Source organism: Nyctibius grandis, chromosome 5, assembly GCF_013368605.1.
Source record: "Nyctibius grandis isolate bNycGra1 chromosome 5, bNycGra1.pri, whole genome shotgun sequence".
NCBI lineage: Eukaryota > Metazoa > Chordata > Aves > Nyctibiiformes > Nyctibiidae > Nyctibius > Nyctibius grandis.
In genome coordinates, this window is record NC_090662.1 from 41,953,124 (window position 1) to 41,980,176 (window position 27,053).

At 39.2% G+C, this 27,053-nt stretch overlaps 1 protein-coding gene across 3 annotated transcripts; it reads right to left on the reverse strand.

Moving 5' to 3' along the window:
- Positions 1–280: 280 nt before the first annotated feature.
- On the reverse strand, positions 281–26,560 carry MDM1 (Mdm1 nuclear protein). Of its 3 annotated transcripts, none has more exons than XM_068400830.1 (15): positions 26,470–26,560; positions 25,802–25,907; positions 23,079–23,440; positions 22,509–22,643; positions 20,276–20,416; positions 17,323–17,456; positions 15,524–15,623; positions 10,678–10,716; positions 10,138–10,313; positions 8,434–8,712; positions 6,534–6,682; positions 6,282–6,412; positions 5,085–5,343; positions 3,873–3,941; positions 281–1,623 (listed from the first exon to the last, which is right to left on the reverse strand). In XM_068400830.1, exons 1-15 carry the CDS (start codon positions 26,485–26,487, stop codon positions 1,517–1,519), a joined length of 2,205 nt encoding a protein of 734 aa, XP_068256931.1. In that variant the 5' UTR covers positions 26,488–26,560; the 3' UTR covers positions 281–1,516. The 3 variants fall into 3 exon arrangements, with proteins under 3 accessions (XP_068256931.1, XP_068256929.1, XP_068256932.1); XM_068400828.1 differs by having other exon boundaries at positions 20,264–20,416; XM_068400831.1 differs by lacking the exon at positions 5,085–5,343 and having other exon boundaries at positions 20,264–20,416.
- Between the last annotated feature and the right edge of the window lie 493 nt (positions 26,561–27,053).

Here is a 27,053-nt window from a genome sequence, read left to right on the forward strand (position 1 = left end):
ACGATCAGTGCTGGATAGCACTCTTTAAATCAACACCTCATTTGTTGGGGACATGCCCTTTGGGCATTGCAGCCTTCCAGCTTGTGTAGCACCCATCTGCTCTGGGTCACAATTCCAAGTATCTGTAGCCAGTCACGATTCCAAGTATCAACACATCTAGCTTGGTTAACTTATTCTTTCTGAAGATCAGTTCTGAGGTAACATCTTGTCTTTCAAAAGTCCACAGATGTTCCAGCTGAACAGGCGAAACAGAGAACTAAACAGAGAAGTGCCAACATAATAGGCTCGACCAATTTATCTGGCATAACTTGAACAGAAACAAATCAAACAACCTTTTTTATTTTCAGTAATATGTGTACATAATTGCATACAAAATTGAAATGTAAGCAAATGTGTACAAAATTCAAATTGTTCTTGCATAAAACTTCCAAATGAAGTAATATTAAAACTTGAAGCCACACAAGAAGAACCAAACTGCCTGCTAGCCACTGATTTCCTCTACTTCATGTTAACTTGCTTGCATCGCTTGGAAAGATTAAACAAGCTGTCAGCATAAACCACAAACATTTTTTACTGTGACAATCGTAACAGTATGCCAGTCTCCCAGAAACAGGCAAGTAGGAGGAGAGGTAATTAAAATTTCAAAGTCAAGAAAAAACATTCTTCTGAGTTTACTTTAAGAGATCAACTACTTACTCCTAAATACCTGAGTTTGAAGTGAGGCTGGGGAAGGCCACTGTTTAAGGTAGCTGAGGTTGCTTTTTCTAGAGAAATTGAAATTAACACTAAACATGGGTCTTCCCACAAAAAGCAAATGTTCACATCGGTACATCTGACAAACTGCAGTACTGTACACACTAAACTCTTTAATAGTCATGTTGGCCAAAAAACTGGACAGCGAACAAACCCTAAAGCTTAATGTCCTTTTCTGAAACTTCTGTATGTTCCATGTTAGCTTCATTAAGAAATAAGAATTTTTTGGTAACAGGTTAAAAGAAGTAAGTAGAAAAAGTAACTTTTTTTTACTGCAATGTGTTGTACTGACAATTCATACAGTAACATAAACAAATATACCACAATTGCCTTTAAAATAGCTGGTTACAATCAAGCAGCTGAGGTGTTTGGTGAATAATGGTATTGCCCCTGTATACTGTCCCAGGTCACACTCATGACCGCAGCAGAATACCTTGAAAAGTAACACACAGATTGCATAAAAAAATAATCGTCTCCGTTTCAAAAGGTGCCACTGTAAACAAAAAAATAAAACCCCACATGGCTGTTGTGACATAGTGAATTAAGACATAACTCCTGGATATAAAGGACCTACATTTTCAACACTGGTTTAAATACTGACATTTTAAATTGGGATGGCAAGTTGTAAAATTTGGGCCATATTAGTGATAAGTGAAAGGATGCTGCATGGTATCTACAATCACAATTTTTTTAAATGTACACTACAAACTATAAAAAAATAAATCATTTTACAGAACAGTTTCTATACAACAGGTGGGAGAGATTATGTCTTGCCCCAGAAATCCTTCCTCTTCTGAGCTCGTTCCAGTATCTGAGATGCAAGCGAACTAGATGCTGCCGAGCGAGCAGAAATCTGAGACAACCTGTCATCTGTGGGGAAAGCAACAAGGGACAAACTAAATAGGAAGATTAAATATACACTTTAAAACACAGTTGACATTCATGGCAAACTTTGAAAGTACAAATATTTTTATGCCCTCTTTCACAGTGGATGCTAAAATAGTGCCACAATACACTTTAATTCTATTACTTGGTAACTGACATGCTGGAGAAGAATCTCACTAGAAAGCTACTGGGATGCTAGGTAAGTTTGAGAGCTACATGCCCAACTCAACAAACTCCAGAATGAGATCCCTGCTGTCACCTGGGAATTGCCCAATTCTCCAAGTCATCTTTACACTTATTTTCCTGTGTCAGAAGACCTCAGAAATTGTTCCTCTGCCACTGAACTCTGTATAGACTAGACTCTCATAATAACATATTCATGAAAGCAACCCACCGCTTCAAGCAAAGCAGACAACCTTAGAATAACACAACTAAAATATCAGAACCTATGTTGCTGAAAGAGCTCTTCTGTGCCAAAACCAGCTAGTGTGCCACAAGCTGTTAAAAGAAATGTGTCTTCTGAAGAAAACAGGATGTTTAACACAAAGACAACAAGAAGCATGCTTTAAAAATGTACTTTTGAAAGGTCTTCCTTTTGAATACAGGATCCACTTCACACCCAGCAGAACTCTCAAAATTAAGCAGCCTGGATGCTGCTCCTCTGATAAAGCACAACATTATACTTCTTTAACATCATTATTAAAATGTTGCTACAGCTCTGTCAAGATGCTCTCTATGAAAAGTGACCTTAATTACACCCATTCTCCTGCAATGAATTAAGAACTGTACCGCTACTTTCCAGCCCCTCCTACCAACAAAAAAACAACAAAAAGTTCCACAACTCAATCCTAACAGGACCTGTACTTTGTCAGTGTTTCAATTAACTTTTCAGCAGCATTTCTAAATTCTTGAAACACAGTGACCCGAACAGCCTGTAAAAGGATCACACACTAGACGTAACAACTATATTCCCATGCATGAGAAAACTGCTAACTGCACTTCTGCAAATAGACATGTCATGGAGTAACTCCCAGGTTTGTATGTTCATGCACAAATATGGACATATGAAATATCTGTGAGCTGGCACACTGCACCTGTTTCTGAAAGCTCATACATCATCCCTCAGCTCATAGGAAAAAAAAGAAACAGCAGTTACAGCATTTAATCTGTGTGCAGCAAGCTTGTGGGGAGCTGCAGAGTACTATAGGATTTTGCATGTTTTGTGTAGATACACAGATGCTTGGCCGAGCCATCTGCACAACCCACACATTTTCCAGACAACTGCAATGAGTAAAACAGAGAATCAGCCTGAACCTTGGTTAAAACCAAGGAGCAAACAAGCGTAAGGGGTATACAGAAAAAAACTTCTGGTTGCTCTGGGCTATATCTATAAATAAACTACAGTCAGATATAAGCTTGCTCTGCCCATACTCTAATCTGAACTAAACACAGGTGATTGCGACTAGCACAGCACCACACCAAGCTCAACCTCATACACCATGCTAAGAAACAACATATAGCAGCTCAAGCTAATGAGGCTACAGTGCCTCTGGATGACTCACATTACTGAACCAGTTTATTTGTGTCTGCTCACAAAAGGGCCAAGAAGATGCACTGGTGGGCTGTGCACTGGCTGCTCCCCCAGATTAACTTTACATTAAACACAAAAAAAGGCCAAAACAGCTATCAGAATAACAGGATGCCCTAAGTACCCCTAATACACTGAGCAGAGGAACAGGTGAGAAAATTAAAGCCAGAGGAATCATTTTATGCTGCATATCTGGTGCTGAATTCTCACAAGCAAAATCTTAAGATTTTTGGTACCTTTTAAGTTGCATTCAAAGTTACTGCAACTGCAACCTGAGCTGTGATCATTTTGCAGTTTGCTTCTGTTGCTATCAACATAAAGGCTTAAAAAATGTGTGGGGAGGAAACTACTTTAGGCAGGGAACTGAGCAAGCTATAGTAACCTTATTGAGCCACAATGGTCTATTTAATTTTTAGCCGCATTTAATGGTTTATTCATACTAGAATATAGCTTCGTATTCATACTTTTGATTACCAGGATAAACATTTTCAAATTATTTTGATGAAACAGTACAGTAGTTACTCACGCAAACACATAAACCAGTATCAGTTACTGCATTCAGAAACCTCTCACATTAGTGCAAAAGTTAAAATTAATCTAGGTAATATACACATGATATACAATAGTACTTTGGGACAAGAAATACCTTCATCATTATAGTTTCTTTCCTGAAGGGGTAACTGGAAAGATCGCATTTTTGGATTGCCAACAGTCCCTAAGACAAAAAGTCAAAGGCACAGTTTTGAATTATTTCAAAATAGACAAAGGATAATATTTCACTTTAGAACATTTAAAAATGTTACAACATTCTTTCCAAAACATGAGTCTTATAAATAGCAAACATGCCAAGAACTCCACCAGACTCCTTTACTCTAAGCTGAGGTAAAACAAACTTACCCCACTGTATTCTTCTCAAGGCACCTATCTTTGGCAGATGCTACAAGTTACTTAGTGAATTGCACTCGAGGCGCAGAGCTAGAACACAGCACCAATTCTAACCTCTTTCCGAAGAAATGTTTGGATTTCACCATCCCACTTAACTGACAACTACTTGTTCCATTCTAGAATGGAAATACTACTTTAGTTTAGCTAATCTTTATAATAAAAGGACCAAGAATTATGGGACCTTAAGCAGCTACAGAAAGTCTTTCTGGAATGGAGACTTAAGCACATAAACTTTATTTTGACTAAATAAATCCTTCACCTTCCTTTAGGTGAAGGATTCTTTTCTTTATCAAATTTATGCCCTCAGTACCCCTAAACATTGTTAAAAATCTTTGAAATGCTCCAGCACAAAAATCTTTGAAATGCTCCAGCACAAAAATCTTTGAAATGCTCCAGCATAAATTCCTCCTCAGCCAAGAAAAGGCATTTCTCAATATCCAATAAATCTTTTATAGATGGCTTTTTTGTTTCCATATCCTGCAGAAATATTTAAGGAACTTATCTCTCAGAAATCCACAACTCCTGCAAAACAATACCACACTATAAAGGTCCCCAGTTACACACCACTGTTGCTAATTCCAGCTGGAAAAGTCTCACAGCATCCAGTTGTAGCCTAAAGATTAAAAATTACAACTGTTTATGCTCAACCAAATTATTCTCATTATGAGTAAGTACTTATTGAAATTAATAAGGCAAAATCAGACAACAGACCACTAGAATACAATGATATTAGTGGAATCTGAAACTAAGGTGGGGAGTTGGGTACATTTCCTCAGCAAGACTAAAGGTATAGTAGAAAAGCTTTTGTTTACAAACAACACATTCTTTGCAGAGTCTGTAACGCAGCATGCTCAGCACTCTCTTGGCCTGAACTGCAGCACTCTAACACAGTCAGTTAATTCAAAAACCCCACCATTATGCTGGAATTCTGGATCCTTGAGAGTCCCCTGAATACGACGAGAGGGACTCCAGAAAGGCACAGAGCAGCTTTTGGCTGACTTCAGCACAGGAGGTGTAGAGGAATGCTCTTGATGGGCTGAAGCACAAGGAACTTGCTCATCAGAAATACTGTTAGGAGGCCACTGATCCTGCCTAAGTGGCAGAGGATCCAAAGTTCCCAGCCCAGCAGGCGAAGAGGTAAGGAGTGAAACAGCTTCCACTTCCACATCACGCTAAAACACAAGAAAAAAAAAACAAAAACAAAACCCACAAAAACACAACATCTCATATAAAGCCTTCCAGTACAGATACTCACATATGCAGCAAATGTTGACTTTACACTGTTACACTTCTCATAAGGGTATTGGAAGAACAAGCATTTCAAGCTTGTGAGACAACTTAAAGAAAATATATTCCTAATAACAAGTGTTTAAGATGGTCTAAAAGTAATCTAGTCAGGTCAAACCAAAAGCTTATTTTCTTCACAGCAAAAAACTGTGATCTTAGATTTTAAACCAACACAACCAACTTCTCATGCAATTTTGTCTGCTTCTATTACAGAACTTACTGCAAAGGATGAGTGTAGTGAAATGTTAGCTGTCTTTGTAGAACACAGACTAAGCACAACTTGGCAAAAAAATCACAATTTTGAGAGGAAGACATATAAACAACTCCTAAATGTTTCTATTTCTCTATTAGTAACTGTGCAAGCTGCAAAGTAAAAGAAGCACAAAAGAAAAGGGAGAACGAAACCGTTATGGCACGTTTACCTATCTTGTATACAGGCACACAACCTCTCCTTCTTAAATTTCTTTCAAGTCAAGGAATCTGGAGCTGTGCCCTATGTCAGCAGCAAGGTACAGTAATGTTACTGGGGAAATCAACAGCTCCTAATGGCAACTTTTTTTTTTCCCCCAAAAACAGAACCTGTGCATTTAGCAGAAAAAGCCAAAATGGACCTCATCCAACCTCACTCCAATAGTCTCAACTCCTTTGCTTGATACCCCAAAAAATTATTTATTCAGACATTGGTCTTTTTTAGTCACAGATGCTGAAAATTTTAGAATAGTAAATGGCAACTCAAGAAAAATAATTATTAAATAAATTATTCACAATTACTTAAAAAGTACATTCCTAAAATACATAATGGTAAGTCTCTTTTCTGGCTCACCTGGAAGGACCTTCTTTTGGAAGCTTCTCTTGCACCTCGCTTAGCTGAAGAATGGTCTGTTCCTAAACCTCGTGTTCTCTGCTGTGAAGATGAAGACTTGAATTTAGGAGGAGACACTAGAACCGCACCTCCTATTGTAGTGGAGAAGATGAAAAATGCTTTATTACCTTAAATAACCTACTAAATTAATTCATACATGTCTTTTTTTTTCTTTAGTTCTTGAAATACTGCTTTGCATTTAAAAGTTTTTACCAACAGCTGGGGTAGTGAGATCATGATGAGTCCTCTGAGCTCCACCAAGTGCTCTCAGCTTCGGAGTAGGAAGCCTGCCACCTGTCCTCGAGGATACTGAAGAAGAATCTGACACAGCTGCAGAAGAATTCAATACTAAGGGATTCTCACTGCAAAAAGTGAGAAATTATTAAAGGATTAGCTAAGGACTCAGGAGTCTTGCACTCAAGTTTTTTTGTTTCTAATGCATTCCTACAACGAAGTCTAAGGCAAGACAGCTAGGTCCATAAAACAGCAACAGCCCGTAGCGAAAACATCTGCTTGCAATGGGGAGTCCTGGATTCCAGCCCCTGAGCCTCAGTTTCTGTATTTTTTTTTAATGTAACTGGATAAAATACGTAAATAGTCTCAAGCTGCAAATTCAGGCTCCCTCTGTCCCAATAAACCTTGAATGTATTGCTGCACAGTAGCGGAAACTCAACAGGAGGGCTGGAAAGAGTATTCACCCAGAAAAACTTCAAACCTGGTTGCCACCTTAGAGGTGGGAATGTGGGTTTGACTCTTTTCAGTCAATGTGGTGGAAGTGAAACCAAGTATCCCACATTTATGTAACCACTCTAGCCCCCAGGTTATTAATCAGCACTACCACTTCTGTCTTGTTTCTCCAGATGCGTTTCAAAAGGAGGTGGTGGCATACCCACACTGTGCAAGGAACCCGATCCTATCAGTGCACACTAGGCAGGCTCTGAAGACATCTAGGCAAAGGATGCCTCAGTTCTAGCTCGCAAGCAGGCTTAGATAACATGCTCAGCTCAAGTGTTAAGCTGCTCTGCATGGCCAAGTCCAGAGCAGATCTCAGCACACACAGCGCCACATTACAGGAAGACAGAAAATCTTCAATGTCAATCAGAGACACATCTATGAACTAGATAATCTCTAGAGTCAGACAGAAACTTAAGAAGGTTTTCAGGATGACAGTTTCGAAAGCCTGCATTTAATTTCTATTTGAGTCTAACATCTCAACCTTTCTTTGCCTGGGTTTTGCATACAGGCTATTATCCCCAAAAGAGACAGTTACAATTCCTAACCTTAGATTCATGCTGCAACACCAAAGGTAAAACCCAATGAGGAATACAAAATGCTCAGATGGTATAGTAACAGGGGCAAAGTTATTCAGATTTAAATATGTATCAAACTAAAATATTGTTCTACCAAAAAAGTATGCAAAACTTGCACAGTAAAAAAAGCCACAGACTTCTGTAACTAGATATAATTTGGATCTTTCAACTGTCAAATACAGTACTATGCACTGTACTATGCACATACTGAATTGATCTCATTATTTCTAAACACTTCTCCACCTTTTTCCCACCTGTGCTCAGTAACATAATCACTGGTAATTACTGGATGCTAGGGGTTTTTTTTTCTCCTAAGTAAGTCCTTTATCTTTGCCCATGAATTTTTTTAAGAAAAACAGATGCTTAAGCACAAGATTAGCATGTATTCTATCCTTTCAGTCCTATCAATCCTATGTTGTCAATTTGAAGCAAATTGTGAGCTTTAATTTTCACTACCTTTCGCTGCTGCATAATGAACAGTCTGCTCTGAGAGGGCCCATACTGCAAATTTTAAAGTTTTGGAAAAAAACATTAGAATTGTTCATGCTTCTACAAACTTCCGTCTTGCAAGTTAGGAATCCAGTATTCTTAATGATAGATCCATATCCATCAACCAGTTCAATATCTTGAACTTTCTCATTCCTTATCATACTGTTAAAAACAAAAGTAGTGTCACACTAACTTAAGAGGCTATCCTCTTAAGTAAATCTGATTTAAAAACAAAAATTAGTTAACCTACAAATTTCTGAGATGTTAAAGGAAAAAATTATATGTATATACATCACAAAAATGGTCAGTTTTACCCTTTAATTTTCTTATCTTCATTGGCATCCTTATTGTTTTCTTCTAACTGCTGAGCCACAACTGTGGTCTGTGCATCTTGTTTCTCATCCTCTTCTGTCGATTGCCGATTCTCCCTTTCTTCAGGATCTTCTTGTTCACCCCAAACTAAACGCCTTTTGACTGGAACAGTTAAAGCATCTGACATGTCTGTCTTCTCAGTCCTGTCCTGGTGTGCCTGTTCTCTGGAGTCAGGTTGCTGCAGCATTTTAGGGCTTGGTGCAGTCTCTTTTTCAGAAACTCTAGGTAACACAGAAAGCAGCATTTCATACCACTGATTTGCATGATACACGTGTGTCTATGTAGAACATGTTCACCCAGTTCCATCCTTTGCCAAATGTACAGCTCAGATATTAAAAAGTGGTATAGTTGACACAATGAATGGTTAAATTTCCACGGAAGTTTTAACTAATGTTTAAGCACAACCCATTTTCAAAGTAGATTCTATGAAAACTCTTTCTGGATTACCATTTCCAAAAATGTAATGTTAAATCAGGGCTCTATTTCCAATTTAAACAACAAGTTAGATTATCAGAGGTGCTCAAAAAATAACTAGTTCTATGCATAGGGACTGTCTGATGGCACAATTTTGAAAGCCAAGCAGTTTAGAAGACTCCTCTTTAGGTACAACTTTTGAAAGTCTTAAATTATCAACTGCTCACACGAATCAGTACAAATTAGCCCAGTGCACAGAAATGAAATCAGTAAGAGGATCCGTATTTCACAGGCAAAAAAACAAACCTACCAGTAGATCAAAAAATTCACACCATACTTATTATCACACATTATAGTGTAATAAATACTTTTTTATACTTCATCCCTCAAGCCTTAGTACAGCTACAGTCATGCAAATGGGTAGATCTCTCCCCCCATACACAATGCAAGTGGTGCACATATAGCAGTCTAAGCGGGCTGCAGAAAGAGGCATCCAAGGCACTGTTTTTAAACATCAGATCTCAGAAAAGACACAAATGGCTTTTTTTTTTCCTCCTTGCTTCAGCAATAGCTGTCTGTACATACTACTAAAATACTAATTCTGAATTTTCCTAACAAGGGATTTAATATCTGTGAATTCTGATGGCCTTCAAAGAAAGGAGAAAATGGATGTACTCATTCCAGTTCCTAAGTCTCCGTCTCAGAACTAAACAGTGTCTAAGACTCAACCACAAGATTAATTAATACTGACAAGAACATTGATAACATCTGAGTAGGCAAAACGTATTTCATAGAATTCCAGTGGAAAGAAGAATATTACTTCAGCATGACTCAGTGCGAAATTCCTCCAGACTTGATGAGACTAAGACTGTGACACTAAATATGCATTTGTGGAGGATCATAAAGGAGTAACTTTCTCTTCTTTCAGAAGACCGGACTGTGCCTCGCTTGGAATTTGAGCACAGATCAACTGATGCATCTGTGAAAAGGTAAACGCCCTCATCTGTTCTAGAGAATTTATGTATCACGGAATCGTAGAACAGCCCAGGTTGGAAGGGTCCTCAAAAGTCCATCTAGTCCAAAGGGAGCCTAGATGAGGTTATTGAGCACCCTGTCCAATCGCATCTTGAATGCAGTCAAACATTCAAGATCTCACAGCTATGCTAAGCCCATGTTCAGCATTTTGCTCTGTTTCAAAACTGCAGAATAAGAGGCAGGAATGACAAACTTACCCCGCAAGATCTAGTGCTCTGATGTTGTTGCTGATGCCTTCTTCTGAACTGGAATTTGAGGACACATCCCAAAGACTGTTATTATCAGACAGGATCTGGTTGAGATGGTATCGGGAGAAGTGTGTTCCCTCTACTCGTTGCCTGTAAGCCTTTGCTCTTTCTCGAAGTTCTCTCACCTGCACATCAAGGTTCCATAAGCTGCATGTCTGTTTAAAGTTCACTAATAGGCTATTATAAAGTATTTGCATTAGCTAATGGCAGCTAAAGGAGAAAGGCGAGTTACTCAGAATACAGGGCCACCCACAGCACAAACATTGCATGCCGCAGTAAATGCAACAAAAGGAAAGCAAAAATAACAAAAGTGTGTACTTAGTAAGCATGTTTGAGCCACAAAGCCAAAGTAAAATTGTCAATTACTCATTCAAGGAGCAGCAAAGTTATGAAGCAGCTATGAATAAGTTTAGTGCTGGATTCTACTTTTCCATCAGCACTGAGACACAGTGCTCCACACATTGAAACAGGAACTTAGATGCAACCAACCTCCATATACCACATGGAATTTAGGGTGTTTTGAGATGCCTAAGGAGAGGAATACAAAATTATTTTTAAATTTCTTATTTTTCTCTCAACACTGTATTATCACCCTTGTAACTTTATTTCGGTCTAAGTAAGGAATTAAATACTAAAAACCTGTCAACATAGCTCTATGCTGCCTCCCTGAGATTCTGTAAAAAGCTGTAAAACAAATACATCAGCACTGGTATTTCACCAGTTTTTGCCAAGCTTGAGGAAATTAATTTAGACTTCTAAGCCTTAACACTCAAAAATATATTCACCACACACTAATTCATGATTACTTGAAGTCAACAGATCCATGTGCATGTGTAATACTGAGTTTGTATGCTGTGAACACTGCAACTGTCTCTAGCTGCATTAATCCTATCTCAGTGAAGAGCTGACAATTACATGAGAACTCTTGGTGCTACAGTATGTAAGACATAATATCAAAATCATTCCTTCTAGGCTATCAGTAACTGTAAGAATAGATGTCAGGTTTAGTCTTAAAAAAATAAAAGTGACAAGCCCTCTCTTTAGACATTACACTGCTAATTTTACACTATCATTTTTATGGTTGAAACTATTTCAACACCCACACTGTTCTGTGTCCTTCACTCAAACACAATTAAAGTGCAGAAAGAAAAAGCAACAACAAAATTCTTATGTTTATATGATTAAAAATAACTTTGTGATATTGTTGTGTGAATTCTGGCTCCCTAAAAACTGGTTCACAGGAAATAAGTATTTCGTCAAAGAGCAGGAAAGTAATACCAACACTTCCTCTAGCACATTTTCATAGCTTTTCTTATTTATTCTTCTTTCATGATAGACTTCACATAGTTCTTCCTGCAAGGAACAGAGTTAAGTGGGCCAAATTCCACTAAAACCACTAAAAGTAACAGGATGCAGAAGATGGAAATCCACTTAGCCCACACCAGCTAACATCCCACAATTTGATCCACTAAACTTCCAAAGAATAGCCCATTAAAAATATATACTTGTCATTTTAAGAAGAGAGTTTGAAGCCTGAGGTGCAAGTGATCTACTGGGTTATTTACTTTAAGTAGAAGAATGAAAAATTAATTATGATAGCCACAACAGAAGGAATATAAATCCAGAGCAACAGGACACTGCAGGGGGAGGAAGAATACTGTGTCTCCAGTGAATTGTGAAGAAGTACAAAGGACAACCGTCTCCTTCAGTGACCCAGCAGGCAGCATTATCTCAGCAGGGCACAGGCCCCATAGATTCCTACTGTGATCATGAATTGCCCGCATTAATTTTTCAAAAGCATAATTCTAAGAGATTTTTTCATTCAAATTGATTTTTTAATTGCTGAAAAGAAACCCTTAATAATATATTGTAGAGCAGCAGTCTAGGAGTAATCACTATGGCTAAGGTCATACTAGGATTCTATTAAGGTCTTTGCCTGTTCGGGTTCAGAACTTTAGAAAGTCTGCTTTGGACCTAAAGTTATCCATGTGCGGTACCAACTAAGGGGGAAAACAGACTGAATCAGTCAGAGCTTATCATCTAATCACTTATGCTAAGTGAGAGATGTTCTGTAGGCACCTGCAGCAGAGGTGAGTCTCAACGATCAACCAGAGGTAGAGATTAGGTACAGCTTTGCAGAACATTTCTCTTCATGACAGTGAAAAATATTGGGAACAGGTATGAAATCATTTAGAAACAAAAAGGACTGTTGGGCAGCCTATATTGTGAATGGCCAAAGTGCCTTTGTTGCTTTATAATAAAATCGATGTGCTTGACACTACTTTGAAGTTATGCATACTTACATTAATCTGCTGTTAACATATTTCTCAAATGGCTAGATTCTTTCTTATGTCTCAACCGTGAATGAAATATTTTATTCAGTCCTACTATTTTAGCCATGCTGGATCCCATTCTGTAGTTCTTATAACAAAAATATTGATGGATGCTACAAAAAAAAAAAACAAAAGCCTGGCCAAGAATCAGGTCAATCAGAATTTTTTTATTGTATTAACAGAGGTTTTAAGAATTAACCTGGCTTTCTTCCAACCTGTCTGGAAGACCAGAAAGGTCCAAGCTTTAACCTTGCTCTTTGCTTTCACCATATCCACAAAAAGCTTCTTTTTAAGAATTATAACCCTCAGGACAACAGTAAATTAAAAAAACTCCATATAGAAAAAATCCCACACCGTAACACATTTACACGAGCTAAACATAATTCTTTGTCTACCAGCAAAACTAGTTTGATATGCTGTAATGGTTTTGGCTGGGACAGAATTAAATTTCTTTATAGTAGCTCCTGTGGTGCTATGTTTTGGATTTGTGCTGAAAACAGAGCTGATAACAAAGGGGTATTTTAGCTATTGCTGAACAGTGCTTACAGTGTCAAGGCCTTTTCTGTTTCTCATACTGACGTGCCAGCAACTAGGCTGGGGATGCACAAGCTGGGAGGGGTCACAGCTGGGACAGCTGACCCCAACTGGCCAAAGGCATATTTCATACCATACAATGTTGTGCTCAGCAATAAAGGCTGGGGGAAGAAGGGGACATTTGGAGTGATGGCGTTTGTCTTCCCGAGTAACCATTATGTGTGATGAAGCCCTGCTTTCCCGGCGATGGCTGAACACCTGCCTGCCGACGGGAAGTAGTGAATGAATTCCTTGTTTTGCTTTGCTTGCATGCGTGGCTTTTGCTTTACCTATTAAACTGTCCTTATCTCAACCCATGAGTTTTCTCACTTTTACCCTTCCAATTTTCTTGTCCATCCCACTGAGAGGGAGTGAGAGGCTGTGTGGGGCTCAGCTGCCTACTGGGGTTAAACCGAAACATATGCTCACAGGCACGTGATTTAAAGTCTAACAGAGAGGGGAGAAATTCAGTAACTCCAGTTATAAAAGTTTCTTCCATATGAACTCATATAAGGATCTAACGTAGGTATGCATATATAAAAACGTATATGTAATGTAAGCACATTTGTCATTAATAAAACATTTATTATAGTCTTGAAATTAATTTGGCTCTTTCAGCTACCCAGAACAACTCCTTCATTTAGAAGGCCCTTAAAATCCTAGCAATTCTTTTTTTAATTTTTCATGCCTACTCCCAAGTGACTTCTTTCTACTTTCCTCTGCAATTCCCTTGTCAGCAAGAAAATCTCCATGGAAAAGTCAGACACATCCAAAACACATACCTACGGTGTGGGAATTTCTTGATTTCTCACACACTCTAATTAATTGCCATGTGTACTTACTTCCTACGTCTCTCATACCCAACCCAAAAAGGATTCTGCCTGGTAAAGCAGAACACCCATCCTCCACTTGCAGTCTCCTCAATCTTTCCCTTGACTGTACTGCAATGACTCCTCCCAGCTGGCTGTACCACAAACACAATATGCTCCAAGGCAATGCGTCCCTTTCCCTTTACTTGCCTACCAGTCAGCTGCTCTAAAAGCTGAGCACAGCTCCTCACTGTTTTGAATGTTACTGATGCAACAACCAGTCTCCAAATGAAAGTCTTACATGCCAGAAAAATGACATAATAGTCTACAGAAACATTCTGTATACCACTTAGTCAGGCTGCATGCAATAGTTCAGAATATTCTACAGCCTTAGTTACAGTAAATCTAATGCATATACCAATACATATCAAAAATAAAAATACTGCTTGCTTTTAGTCCTCTAACATCCTCATGAGGATGTTTTCACAGAATGGACTACCTCATGCATGCATACACAAAATCTGGTTAAAAATCATCACATACTGTGATATACTTTAAACTCTGAGACCTATTTCTCATTATTTTGTATATATTCAATATATATATTTCTTTTTGCCTAAAAAGAAGATGACTTGCTACATTAAGTCCAGTGAGAAAACCCAGAATTGAATGCTACCACACTCCTCCTGCAATTCTCAGAGAATGTTATTTTCACAATCTCTAGCCCAACACCCTAGAGCCATCTGCTCCAGTTCTACCTTCCACATCAGCTTGGTCCCAACTCATGAGGAAACTCACACTTCCAAGTATTTGCCATGCATTCAGCAGCACACAGTGTCTCACAAAGGCTCCCTCTATCAGCTGGGAGAAGCCTAAGTCAATTCAGTGAAATCTGACAGTTCCAGAAGTAGCTCCAGCAGTTTCTTAGCACACTGCTAATGGTTTTGATTTACTTGACTAATTCAGGAAATCGTACTCAATAATCCTGCTAAGAAATCCTATGGTCCTGAAGCTGTTCAGCATTTTCAGAGTTCTGTCAAATTAGTTCCTATACAGTATAATATAGTAATACAAGAAAATACTTAGATCGGCTGAAACTTGCAAGAGAAATTCTCAATTTTATGTTGTGTATGACTGAATTCAGCTGACTGCTTTGAATGGATTCAGCATGGCAAGCTAACAAACTAAGCCTGACTATCAAGCTGACCTAGGCTGACACATATGTTGGCCTTTTCCTTTTATTCCCTTGGAATCTCCTATCATCCAATTCTACATTTTGAAAACTTCTGCTTGTTACAACTGGGCTGAACATCAACACTGAGATTATCTGCTCCAAGGGACTCTGTTCTAAATGATTCTGATTCTAAGGGAAACAAAACTCCTCCCTCACTTCAAATGTCACATTAATATATCCTTTAAGTCACATCAACTCTTATTTTTTCTTGCTATATATTATACTGACTTGTCAGAACCTAATCGTCTTTGTACACTCACCTTTGGGAGCCAGAGTCATTAGCATTACAATCTCAAAACTGTATCTCATAAACACCACAATTCAAAGTTTTTAGCATTTAAAAATCAAAATACAAAGCAGGCTTCAGATTTTTTAAGAATACTCACCTGGTTGGGAACTTTACTCCTAATACGAGACCAAGCTCCATTTTTGTAGAAATACTGGGCTGGAGACAAAAATTTTGACCTATATTCTGTGTTCATCTTCCTAAGAAAACAAGAATAAGGAGAGGAAAAAAAGACAGAAAGAGTAAAGACTGATATCCAGAATACTCCTTAAGAGCACTTTTAAAGTTATATCAACAATCATTAAGTATACTTGCACCTAAATGCCAGGGCTGAGATGTGAAAGACACATGCTTTGAAACACAGCTCATCCATACCAACACAACTAGGAAAGCTGTGAAAAAGCTCATTCACAGTTGGTGGCTCTTCAAGTAGTTTCATGTTGGATTTTCCTCACAACCCTTCTGCCAGAAGCTTTTGCCCTGACAGCCAGATCAGTAGAACATAATACACACATAAGCCTCAATTACTTTGATGTAAAGTGGAGCATCTTGGTTTAAGTCACTGATGAAAGTGCATTTAAGTAAAAACGCCTGGTTTGGCACTAATGTGTCCGAGACATTTCCTTCTATGAAGTCCACTCTAAAGGTACTCTGCATATGGGTGGGGGGAACTGCTGGGGCTAGAAACATCTGCCTACTAGAACAATGGTCAGTGTAATTAATCTATGTCCTGCTGGCTTTGATCTTCAAAAGGCCTCAGTACTTGAAAAGATGGATTAATTTTCCCTTCTGCCACACACATACATACACAGAAAAATTAACGTCATCTAACCTATAGCAGGCAATAAGCAATACTTCAAGCCCTTAAGCACTGAACTGTGGTTTTATCAGTTTAAATCTAAAGAGGTTTTTGTTTTTAAACTTGCTTCAGAACATTACTAACTTTATTTTAATATATTCACCATTGGGTGAAAAAGCCCTCTTTTTCAGTTCTTCTTCAGAAATAGATCATAAAAGCCTGAAGTCAGAGAATAAAATGCACCTTGTAAAAAGAAAAATACCAAGGCAAAAAAACCCTTTATATTCAAATTCTTTCCATATGTCTGTTTCTTTGAAGCTGACAGAATTCCTTCAGTTTTGGTTGCAAAACTAATGGATTAGCTCAAAAAACACATCACTGCTCTGCCTTGATCCCAGCCGTTCTGCTGCAAAAGCAGGCCATGCAATGCAGCTTGCATAAAAAATGACAGTCCTGACTGCACATTGAGAACCTGCACATTTTGACAGCTAGTTGCCCAGTGACTGTTTTGGAAACTTTTGTCTTGTGCTACCACATTGAAGGTATAAGATGCATAAATTTGTTCTTAAATGAAAAAAGTCATTGCAAATAATCAAGAATTTTACACACTACTCACTGCAAAATTGACTACAATCTACTATGTCAGAGAGCTACAAAAACCAGAGTTAAAGGTTTTAACTACACTATATCCACTCACTGTTTCATAAAGCAATTTTATTTCATAGAATTTTGGGTGATCACTTTGTGATTATCTCCCAATATCCAACGGCATTCAGACCTAGGTAAGTCTCCTCTCCTATCTTTAATCAAATCCCTTAACACTGCAAGAAAGTCATGTGAATGAAAGCAATCACTGGGACATACATTAAGCACAAAGCAGCAGAGATGGATTAATTTATGCATTTTAAAACCTACATCTGTTCTGGGCTTCTATTTCTCTTGGCATCTCAGATGTGTAGAAAACGGAAACATGAGTTCAGTTCCTGCAATGCAGGTATGTGGCAGAAGAAAAAGATACTTTGAGAGTGCTCAGTAACATTCTAAATATTAGGCTGCCATATGCCTATTCACTAGGCTAGGTTTTCCTATTTTATACATACCCATGACTTGTATGTAAAGAGAGGGGCTTTGGACTGATATGTTGCTTATTTTTTTGTTTAGGATGTTTCTGTTCTGATTTCCCTTGTTTTGCTGCATCTTCTGTTGGCTTTTGAAAAGGTTCTTCCCTCTTACTCTGAGGTAAAGATAATTTTAAAAATACCACATTAGCTAACAATCTGAAAACCTTCATATTCCTTTTGACATCAAGCTTTTGCAAAAAGTTAATTTTATTTTAGTGTTAGCTGTTTTGCATATTTAATACAAACAAGAATATTACATTGTTAATACAAAAATAAACTAGCAAAATGCCAAAGCTAAGATTCTGAGTGCAACATTCAGTTAGATGATCCATTTTGTACTCTTTACACAATGAATTTAACGTGAAACACAGAAATACAATAATACAATACCTGTGCATTCTAACCTGAGTTGTATCAGACTTAACATGTGTATTTCTGGAATTCATAATAAATAAAAAAATAAAAAACTCTTAGCTTTATAGTCAAGCAATACAAACCAATCTATAATAAACCAAAAGGCAAATTTTTAATTTGCTGCCATTATGGTTTATAAAGGGTCAGATTGACTTGTTCAGTTTTCATATCAAAGATATTTTTTTTTCTGCTTATTTTATCCTCTCGGAAGTCTCATGTGTGATTTCTGATTCTGCTAGAGAACTTCACAGGTGTTGTTCAAATTCAAGAAAAAAAAAAAGGAAATAAAAAAAAAAAAGCCCACCAAAATCCCCCAAAACTTTTTCAAGATATTCATCAGAGAAGAGATATCAGTGTAAACAAAAAGTGTTTTAAGACACTTCTACCAAAATTTCACCCTTCTCTTCCTGCACTTTATTAGCTCTCCTGGGAAAACATAACCTGAATTTCCAATATTAAAAACAAAGAAATGCTTCCAGAAAGCCTCATGCCTTTCAACCTTTCTTCACATCTGCTAAAAGAAGCAAAATGGGACATAAAATTCCTCATTCCCAGATGAGATTTAAAGCACTGGGCAGGTCTGAGTTATAAATGATAAAGCCTCCAAGCCAACAATCATCTTTAAGAACCTCAAAAGTATTTTGGCTTAAACTGAGCCACAGGCACTCCGTGTTAAATATGTGTTTTGCTCAGCAATGGTCCTACTGTATATGTTGTCTGACAATGGCTCTTTCTGTTTTATCAAGGAACAGAGATGGGTACTGAAGAGACTCCTGGGTGGTCCTTCCACCTGAAGGAAGGATGATTAGCTAACCTGCAGGAATTTAGAGAACAATACAAGAACAACCCCATGTACCAGTACAAGTTGGGGACAGACCTGTTGGAGAGCAGCGTAGGGGAAAGGGACCTGGGGGTCCTAGTGGACAACAGGATGACCATGAGCCAGCAGTGTGCCCTTGTGGCCAAGAAGGCCAATGGCATCCTGGGGTGGATTAGAAGGGGTGTGGTCAGCAGGTCAAGAGGGGTTCTCCTCCCCCTCTACTCTGCCCTGGTGAGGCCGCATCTGGAATATTGTGTCCAGTTCTGGGCCCCTCAGTTCAAGAAGGACAGGGAACTGCTAGAGAGAGTCCAGCGCAGAGCCACGAAGATGATGAAGGGAGTGGAACATCTCCCTTATGAGGAGAGGCTGAGGGAGCTGGGTCTCTTTAGCTTAGAGAAGAGGAGACTGAGGGGTGACCTCATTAATGTTTATAAATATGGAAAGGGCAAGTGTCATGAGGATGGAGCCAGGCTCTTCTCAGTGACATCCCTTGACAGGACAAGGGGCAATGGGTGTAAGCTGGAACACAGGAGGTTCCACATAAATATGAGGAAAAACTTCTTTACGGTGAGGGTGACCGAACACTGGAACAGGCTGCCCAGAGAGGTTGTGGAGTCTCTTTCTCTGGAGACATTCAAAACCCGCCTGGACGTGTTCCTGTGTGATATGGTCTAGGCAATCCTGCTCCGGCAGGGGGATTGGACTAGATGATCTTTCGAGGTCCCTTCCAATCCCTAACATTCTGTGATTCTGTGATTCTGTAATACACTCGGCAGCTTGCTACAAAACTAGACATTCATATGTCCACCTTGCAAAATAGGCTAGCTGTCAAGCAGTCTAAATTGCTCTCACCTACTTTTAGGTCTCAGTCTGAAACAATTCCTTTTCACTAAATGTATCTGGTAAAACAGCCATAGCCATGTTTCCTAAAAGTCCACTTAAGTTGGTCCAAGCCAACAGCAAGACAAGGAAATGCAAGGCCTCAGATAGCTGAATTATTTTCATAAAAGACATTTTAATATTTTGAACTGAGTAACAGAGCCTACGTAGGCTACACAATGTCCTGCTATAGCCCTATGCTAAATACAACTACTTACCTTTCAACTTATCAAGGCAAAGGCAAACCCTTCCTCCATCTTTCTTCAAATTACAACTATTGGGTGAAAATCAGTTCCAACTGTGGCATCTTCCTTACATCAATATATTTTTTTTAAATTCACACTATGTCTGATTTATAAGATGCAAAAAATTCCAGACCTCCCATCCAGCCCTCGTGCATACCAAGAGACTACACTGGTACCAATGAGAGCATAAATCAGAGATTTAGATTTCAGAATCTATCCTAATGACTAAAAACAAAGTTTCAATTCTAAAAAAAAAAAAAGAACCCATTTGAAAACTCATAAATTAAGGTGACAGGAAAAACACACTTAAAATGTCATTGTAAACTGAACAAATGCACTACAGAAACTACAGAACCCACTACAGAAACCCCTAAGAGCAACCAGAACTGTAGAGTGTTATTTTCAGTTTTTTATAGCAAAACTACTACTAAGTCCAGTGTCATTAGCAACAGCTATAAAATGTAACTGAAACATTTCAAAATAAACCCACCCCTGCATTATAGAAAAGAACAATCAAAATTATAGAAGTATACTAATGCCTTTCCTTTAGGGAAATATTTACTTGTTCACAAACCGGAAATTCTTTCTCTTCTGAATCGCCTCTCTCTTGTGGATCCTTAACAGATGACCTTTTGAAATTTGTCTCATATGCATTTTCAGAAGCAATTGCAGGAGATTTAAATGGAGGTATGGATTTACTTGTGTTGCAAATAACCTTTGGGGAAAGAAAACAAACAAACAAACAGTGTGATCTGCTTACCTTAAGGCTAAATTTTCAAAATCAGTTAACGAATTCATGCAAATACAGTGACATATGAGCAGAGAGATGGTCATGTGTACAAATACAGCACGTGCAGACTAATTAACTTCTAGGACAAACTGAAGAGAAACTTAACCTAATAAAAATACATTTAAAAGTGATGAAGTCAGACACAGTTAAATCTGTGGCCAAACACTGTTCTTACTGAAGTTCACTAACAGAGGTTTTCGTTATTTGGGAAGACAGTTTACCTTCAGAGCTGTGTGTAGGATCATATTTTTAAAACATATGCCATAAAACTTCCCCGTGAGTCCTCAATATACATCCAGTCCATAAGTAACAGAAAACTGTTCTGCATTTTAGAACTGGATGCCTAGGGCTCGGTAATTTGAGCTATCCGCTGTTTTCCCATCAATACGGTATTATAAACCAAGGCAGAGAATTTGCCTAATATGTGGTCAGGTATCATCTCCTCAGGGGGTGCTGAATTAAAAGACCATGCAATATGTCACAAGTATACATTTTCCCCGGCTTTGCTATGAGAGTTTAGGTCTGACTTATAACCTAACTTGAGTAACTTTGATATTCTCACAGAATCTCTTTAAGGAAAAGGTATTGTCATTATTCTGTATTCAGGCATATTCTCCATCATATCAATAGCAACCAAAAGAATATCAGTTTGTTAATATGTCTAATTTTTATCATGAAACTCTAATCTTAAGTTTAGAACCTGCAAACATTTATACATATTTAAATTTTATCTAAGTTCTATTTATGTAAAGATTTATAGTGCCTACAGATTTATTCTTATGGCTTCTTATTCTGTACAAGCTGTGCAAAAAAAAAGTTTGATATTTTAGATTCCACAGTCTTTCTTCTGAAATAGCACAATGTTCACAAGCATCAATAATGAAATTATCAAACTAATTTCTAATAGAATCAAATGGAATTTTCTATTAAATTTTCTATAAGTTGATGTTCTGGGACCTGCCTCTTTCTCAGATGGTTCTTTGGCTTCTATATTATTCTCATGCATTTCAGTGAGTTTTCCTTGGATAAGGGACTGCTGGGAAATGGGTATCTCAAAGTAAGTCCACCTGTTTAGCATTCCAACAAGAAAAAGACAGGAACGGTTTGTACAGTGATTGATCCTAGTTACCAACATTTATTGCCTCTGAAAGCTGTTACTGAACAAATCTGCTGCCTGTGGGTAAAAACAGAGAGCACACCATCTGCAATAATCCCATTCATGTATATGCTCCTAGTGAAGAAACAGAAGACAAAATAAAAGCGGAAGTGCCTATCTTATACTGTAAAATGACCAAAAGATGGACTGAGTCTCCTAAGTCCTGATCCCAGTAACAAATTTAAAACACAAAGCAGTCTCACTATCAGAGTTACTCTTTGTGGTCGGATTAGAAATCGCAGCCTTTCCATTCCTACAAAGTCCTAAAACTCGTTATACATATCAAAATGCCACAAAAGTGTCTTAAAATCAGAAGATTCCACTTTTAAATATAAGCAGTTCTCATAAAGGAAAACACACTTAAAAGATGAACTTCAGGGCCTAGAAGTGTACATACACAGAGACTGAAAATAAGAAACTGGCAACCCATAAAAGACCATGAGAATAAATAGTGAAACCTGAATGATTTCAGTGGCAAGACATGTTATCACAATTCAGAACACCTGAACGTTCATCTGTTGATTAGTTATATAACATTAAAATGATAAAAATGAAGGGTAAAATTAAGTAGGATCTTAGAGCTCCTAAAGTAAATTAATGCAAACAGAAGAAAACGGTCCTGCTAGAAAGGATGGAACACAACCAGGGAGAACAAGAACAAGTAATTAGAATCACAGGGAAACAAATCTAACTATACTGCACTTTTGTATATTGGAAGGAAAAAAAAAATACCATGTAACAGCATTCAAGTTTGGATCCCCTCTGCCCATCAAAGAGGACGAAAGGAAATCTTGGAAAGCAAGCAACTTTGCTGATAAATAAAAGGAAGTATTCATTTACTTTTTGTTTCTTTAAAGTTACCTGTTCAGCTGCAAGTATTGGTGACTTTTCATGAGGACTCTTCCAAACAAATTGGCTTTGATATTCAGAATTTCTGGGGAAAGTATCCAAATGTGAAATATTCATGCCTGTTTTCCTCTGAAGTACTCTGTGAAGCTGACAACATAAAAAAGAAAAAAAATTAACACCAATTGTTCCCTTTCCTACAATGTTTTGCAAGTCAAGTATCCTTCAATGCACACTTTCAAACCAATGGTTTAGTTTTTGGTTTTATGAACTAAATGAATGCAAAGTACATTTTCTCATTATAGCCAACAACCCCAAAAAGTCTATATATTATCGGCTAAATCCTTGTTTAGCTGAAATCAACACGGAAGGCGTATGAAGGGCAAAACTCCTGTTGACCAAAGTGGAACCAAAATCTGGTCTCAAAAGTACTGTTCTCCCAACAGAGAAGCTACAACATAGAACAACATGAAAATACAGAACTAAGGAGAGAGTCAGACAACAGAGACTGGTATATGTGTACTACTGTAAATATCAGATTAGCAATTTTTATACTGGTCAATTAAAAAAAAAATCTTCCCTTACCCTATTACCCATTTTTTCTAATTCCTTTTTTGGAGATGCAAATGTTTCATTTTGATTTGGCGGAGCTGCAGAGGGTGATCTCTTCATGTTGTTTTCTGCAAGGGCAAGAGCTGTTTCACCTCTAGAATCTACCAAATGTGACTGAACTTTTGGGGGGAGTCTGGGTCCTTCTGGCGTTTCAGTTTTTTCCTGATTCACATCATTGTTGTTGTGGTCTGTGTGCAACTCTGCAGTCCTAAGAGCCTCAGTTTCAAGTGGGTCATTCAAATCACAATCTGCTGTCCATTCAAGGGACTTTGAAATCTGTGGATTATGATAAGGTACCCTTCTCTTGGAAATGAAGTTTGGTTCTCTTGTGATTCCTGAAAAAGACATATTAGGTTTAACAAAAACATTCTACTGAAGACAAAATATCCCTCTATTACAAGAACAAACTGAAAGTTTATTATACAACTGATTATTAGAAAAACTGTTTTAGTATCTTGGAACAATGACAGCCTATGAATTATGGGCACGGCTGTGAAATTCTGTCTTCTTTCCTATCTGCGAATGCTCTTCCCTTCCGCTGAAGAGATATGGGAACATGGTGTTCCAGGACCATGTTGTAAAAAACCCTATAAAGCAAATATGGCCACAGGACAGCCTTTTGCAACTTGATTCTGGGAGTTGAACAACAAAAAAATTAACACAGCCAGTGAAAAGAACGTGGTTAACACAGATACAGAATAACGAACCTGCAGTGATAAAGAATGACACAAACACTTCTCTTTACACATGCACAATAAACCTTGCTGAACAGGTTCTCACCGATTGTGACAGGACAGTGACAGATCCCAATCCATTTAATACAACTGTGATTTAAAACCATCTCAGACAGCTGGTGGCTTTTTACAGTATGAACACAAAAACATTTCCAACATTGTAAAAAGACTCTGTAACAAAACTAGGTATCAAGTTGTTTTAAAGAATTGCTGGCCTTTACACATACAGATGAAAATAAAATTACCCCACCATTGTAAGAAGAGGATTGAATAACTGAACACATTTAAAGCAGGAAATCATAATCCAACTGCAAAGCGCTCAACTGCAACAGAATAATAAGTGAAGGCCCCTAACTGGCTGAAAGAAACACTTTCCAGGAGAGAGAGAGAAACTCCTATCTCATGAAAAAGCAATGTGGAAAGAGAAAAACCTACGGTGAAAGGTATACAAAATGTCTGTATGTCCGACTACACATACAGGTGGTAGGAAATAATTCCAGTGGAATAACACCGGGAAAGTAGCAGAAAGGAACTCGGAGCAACTGCAGCTGTTAACTTTTTGTGGTGATGTTCCAAGTCATTCTTAAACTGCCAACTATGTGTTTCAACAGGAAGAACCATAAGTGAATTATCAATAACGATCTGCAAGTCCTATGAGGTGTCAAGAGTGTCATTTGAAGATGTAGATGCTTAAATGGCCAGAAAAGAAGTGGGAGTGAAAATGACGAAGATGTAGGAAAACTACACCAAGTATGCACAAAAACACCACTACAACATGAGGAGGAGGAGAAACTGCTGTACTGCTAACTCATGACTTTATTGCAAGTCTTGTAAAATTCGCAGTTTAGTTCAACTGGAAAAGAAGCATAGATTATAATTTTTAAAATAATTTAATGCGTTTGGATGTTCGAGTGTTTCAGAATTCGTGGAAGTTATACTCTTCAATACAGGTACGCATACACAGAGCCATGTGCTACGGAAAGCAAGGTTAGAGAAATATATATTTTGCAGTAATGGAAGAAAGCAGTAATATATATAAAGCATAATCTTTCGCAAGATTAAATTATTTATTAAAATGTCTAGCATCTCAACCAAAAACAAACCCTACTCCCAGAGGTCAGTTCTTAATTACTTGGCCATAATTTAGAACACTTATCATATTGCAGGAATGAATATATTGGACTCTAATTACAGACTGCACAGTGCTGTTGCACTGAATTGCATAATTTTGTTAATCTGTCTTGTGCCACTACAATAATTCCTATTTTTTACTGCTCCTTTTCAAAGCACTGCTGTTGTCATCACTCTCCAGCTTACTCCTATTCCTCAACTCCCTACCGGCCTTCCAATCCAGATGCTATTTCCTTTGTCTTCTACTTCCCAACCCCCATTTTCCTGCCATGATAATGTCTACAACCCCTAACTCCTAGACTACAGCAACACAAGCTTTTCTATTTAATGCTCATCTTTTTTTTTCAGTTAGCTGTCTCTGTTAAGTCTTCACAGCAATTTTACTTTGTATCAAACTTTGCCCCAAGTTAGTCTCCTCTTAAATATGGACTTTTACTTACTGTTTCCATGCACCACATGTAACCCAACGCCTCCTTCTACACATCGGGTATGAGTTAACAGTGCATCTGTGCTTCACGCTGGGGACTCATGCTGCATGTCAGAAACCATGTATTTTTCAGGTTTTATATAAATAGCACTAACATTAAAAGAAAGTTTCAATGTAGCCAGAAAGAACAGGGCATTCAAAAACATATTATAAATGACAACCAGGAATATACTTTTAAGTGTATAAAGCGTTCAAACTGCAAACACTACCACTTCACTGTGGTCATGCACTCAAATCACAGCAAACCTCTCCAGACCTCCTGCAGCCCAGGCTCATCCTTACCAGAGCCGGCTTGGACAGAGCTAGGGTTTGCAAACAAGGGGGCAGCTTTCAGGGGCGCTTACCAAACTGATCCGACCGAAGTCCTGCCCACAAGGATTTCTGCTGTTGGGACGGGCTACAAAACTCTGGGGTTTTCCATTTGAAGTTCCTCTTATATTCACTCAGTCCCTGCAGGAAACAGAGCGGTGTCTGTCAAGTGACCTGTAGGTATCCTGCCTCGCTGCTTCTGCTCCTAACAGATCTCCATGGGGAAAAACACCAACAAGGCCACGGCAGGATTCAGCTCTGCATCTGCCACCCCCATCAAAGAGCAAGAACTACCTGCTTGCTCTCCGAATAGCAGGAAACAGCATCCAGTAATTTCATGCACCAAAAAGTACGCAAAAACTTATTTATATCTTTAAGTTAATAAAATTTCAGGAACAAATACAGCCTGAACCCTCTGTCACCCACACGACTGAGCTCCTTCTGTCTTTATTAGCCACCTCAGCGCAAGGGTCTCCCTTTTCCCGCTTCGCCGGTGGCAACCCAGAAACGGCTGTACCCCCTCCTGCTGCCGGCTGCACCCTCCCCTTATGCCGGCTGCCGGGGCCCGCCGCCCCCAGGCCCGGGGCCCGCCCGGCCGCCCGCGCCGCGCACGGCCCGCCGGGGAGCGCACACACCGCACCGCACCCGCCGCCGCCGCCGCCGCCGCCACGGCCGCCGCCCGCGTAGCCCCGCGCCGCCTCACCTTGAAGCGCACAGGCATGGCGGGGCGCGGTCGGCCGGGCCGCGGCCGTCAACACCGCCGTTCCCCTGGCAAAGCCGCCGTGCCGCCCCGGCCCGCCTCGCCTCGCCGGGCGCCTGCGCGGCGACCGCCCAACGGAGGCGGGGAGCACCGCGGACCGCTCCCGCCATCGCCGCGTTGCCTCACGGCGCTGCCCTCGGGGGCCATGTTGGCCCGGTGCGGCCGCCCCCCACCTTCACGGCGCTGCTCTCGGGGGCCGTGTTGGCCCGGTGTGGCCGCCCCCCGCCCCCGCCGCCACCACGGCTCTGCCGTCGGGGGACGTGTTTGCCGGGTGCGGCCGCCGTGTTATGCATATTAAGAGCCTTTTCCCGTGCCTGTGGCAGGATAACGGCGCTATATCGCCAGTACAGTGTATCTGGAGGACGGCGGGGAGGCGTGTGCGCCCGCCAGCGTGTCAGTCAGTAGTGTGGGGTGCTTGGTTCTAGTGCAGCACAAGGCCAGGAGGATATTGGGCGCATGGTTAAAAAAAATCACAAGCCCGTGCTCGCAGCATTATGTTGGTACAGAAATAGAGTTTAGAGAAAGGA

Excerpts from the sequence above, each read along its gene's own strand:
- MDM1 (XM_068400828.1), bottom strand. Across the intron at positions 22,644-23,078 it reads TAGAAAAAATGGGTAATAGG|CTTCACAGAGTACTTCAGAG; the intron begins GTAAGGGAAGAT and ends TTATGTTGTCAG. Across the intron at positions 8,713-10,137 it reads AGAGCACTAGATCTTGCGGG|AGTTTCTGAAAAAGAGACTG; the intron begins GTAAGTTTGTCA and ends TGTGTTACCTAG.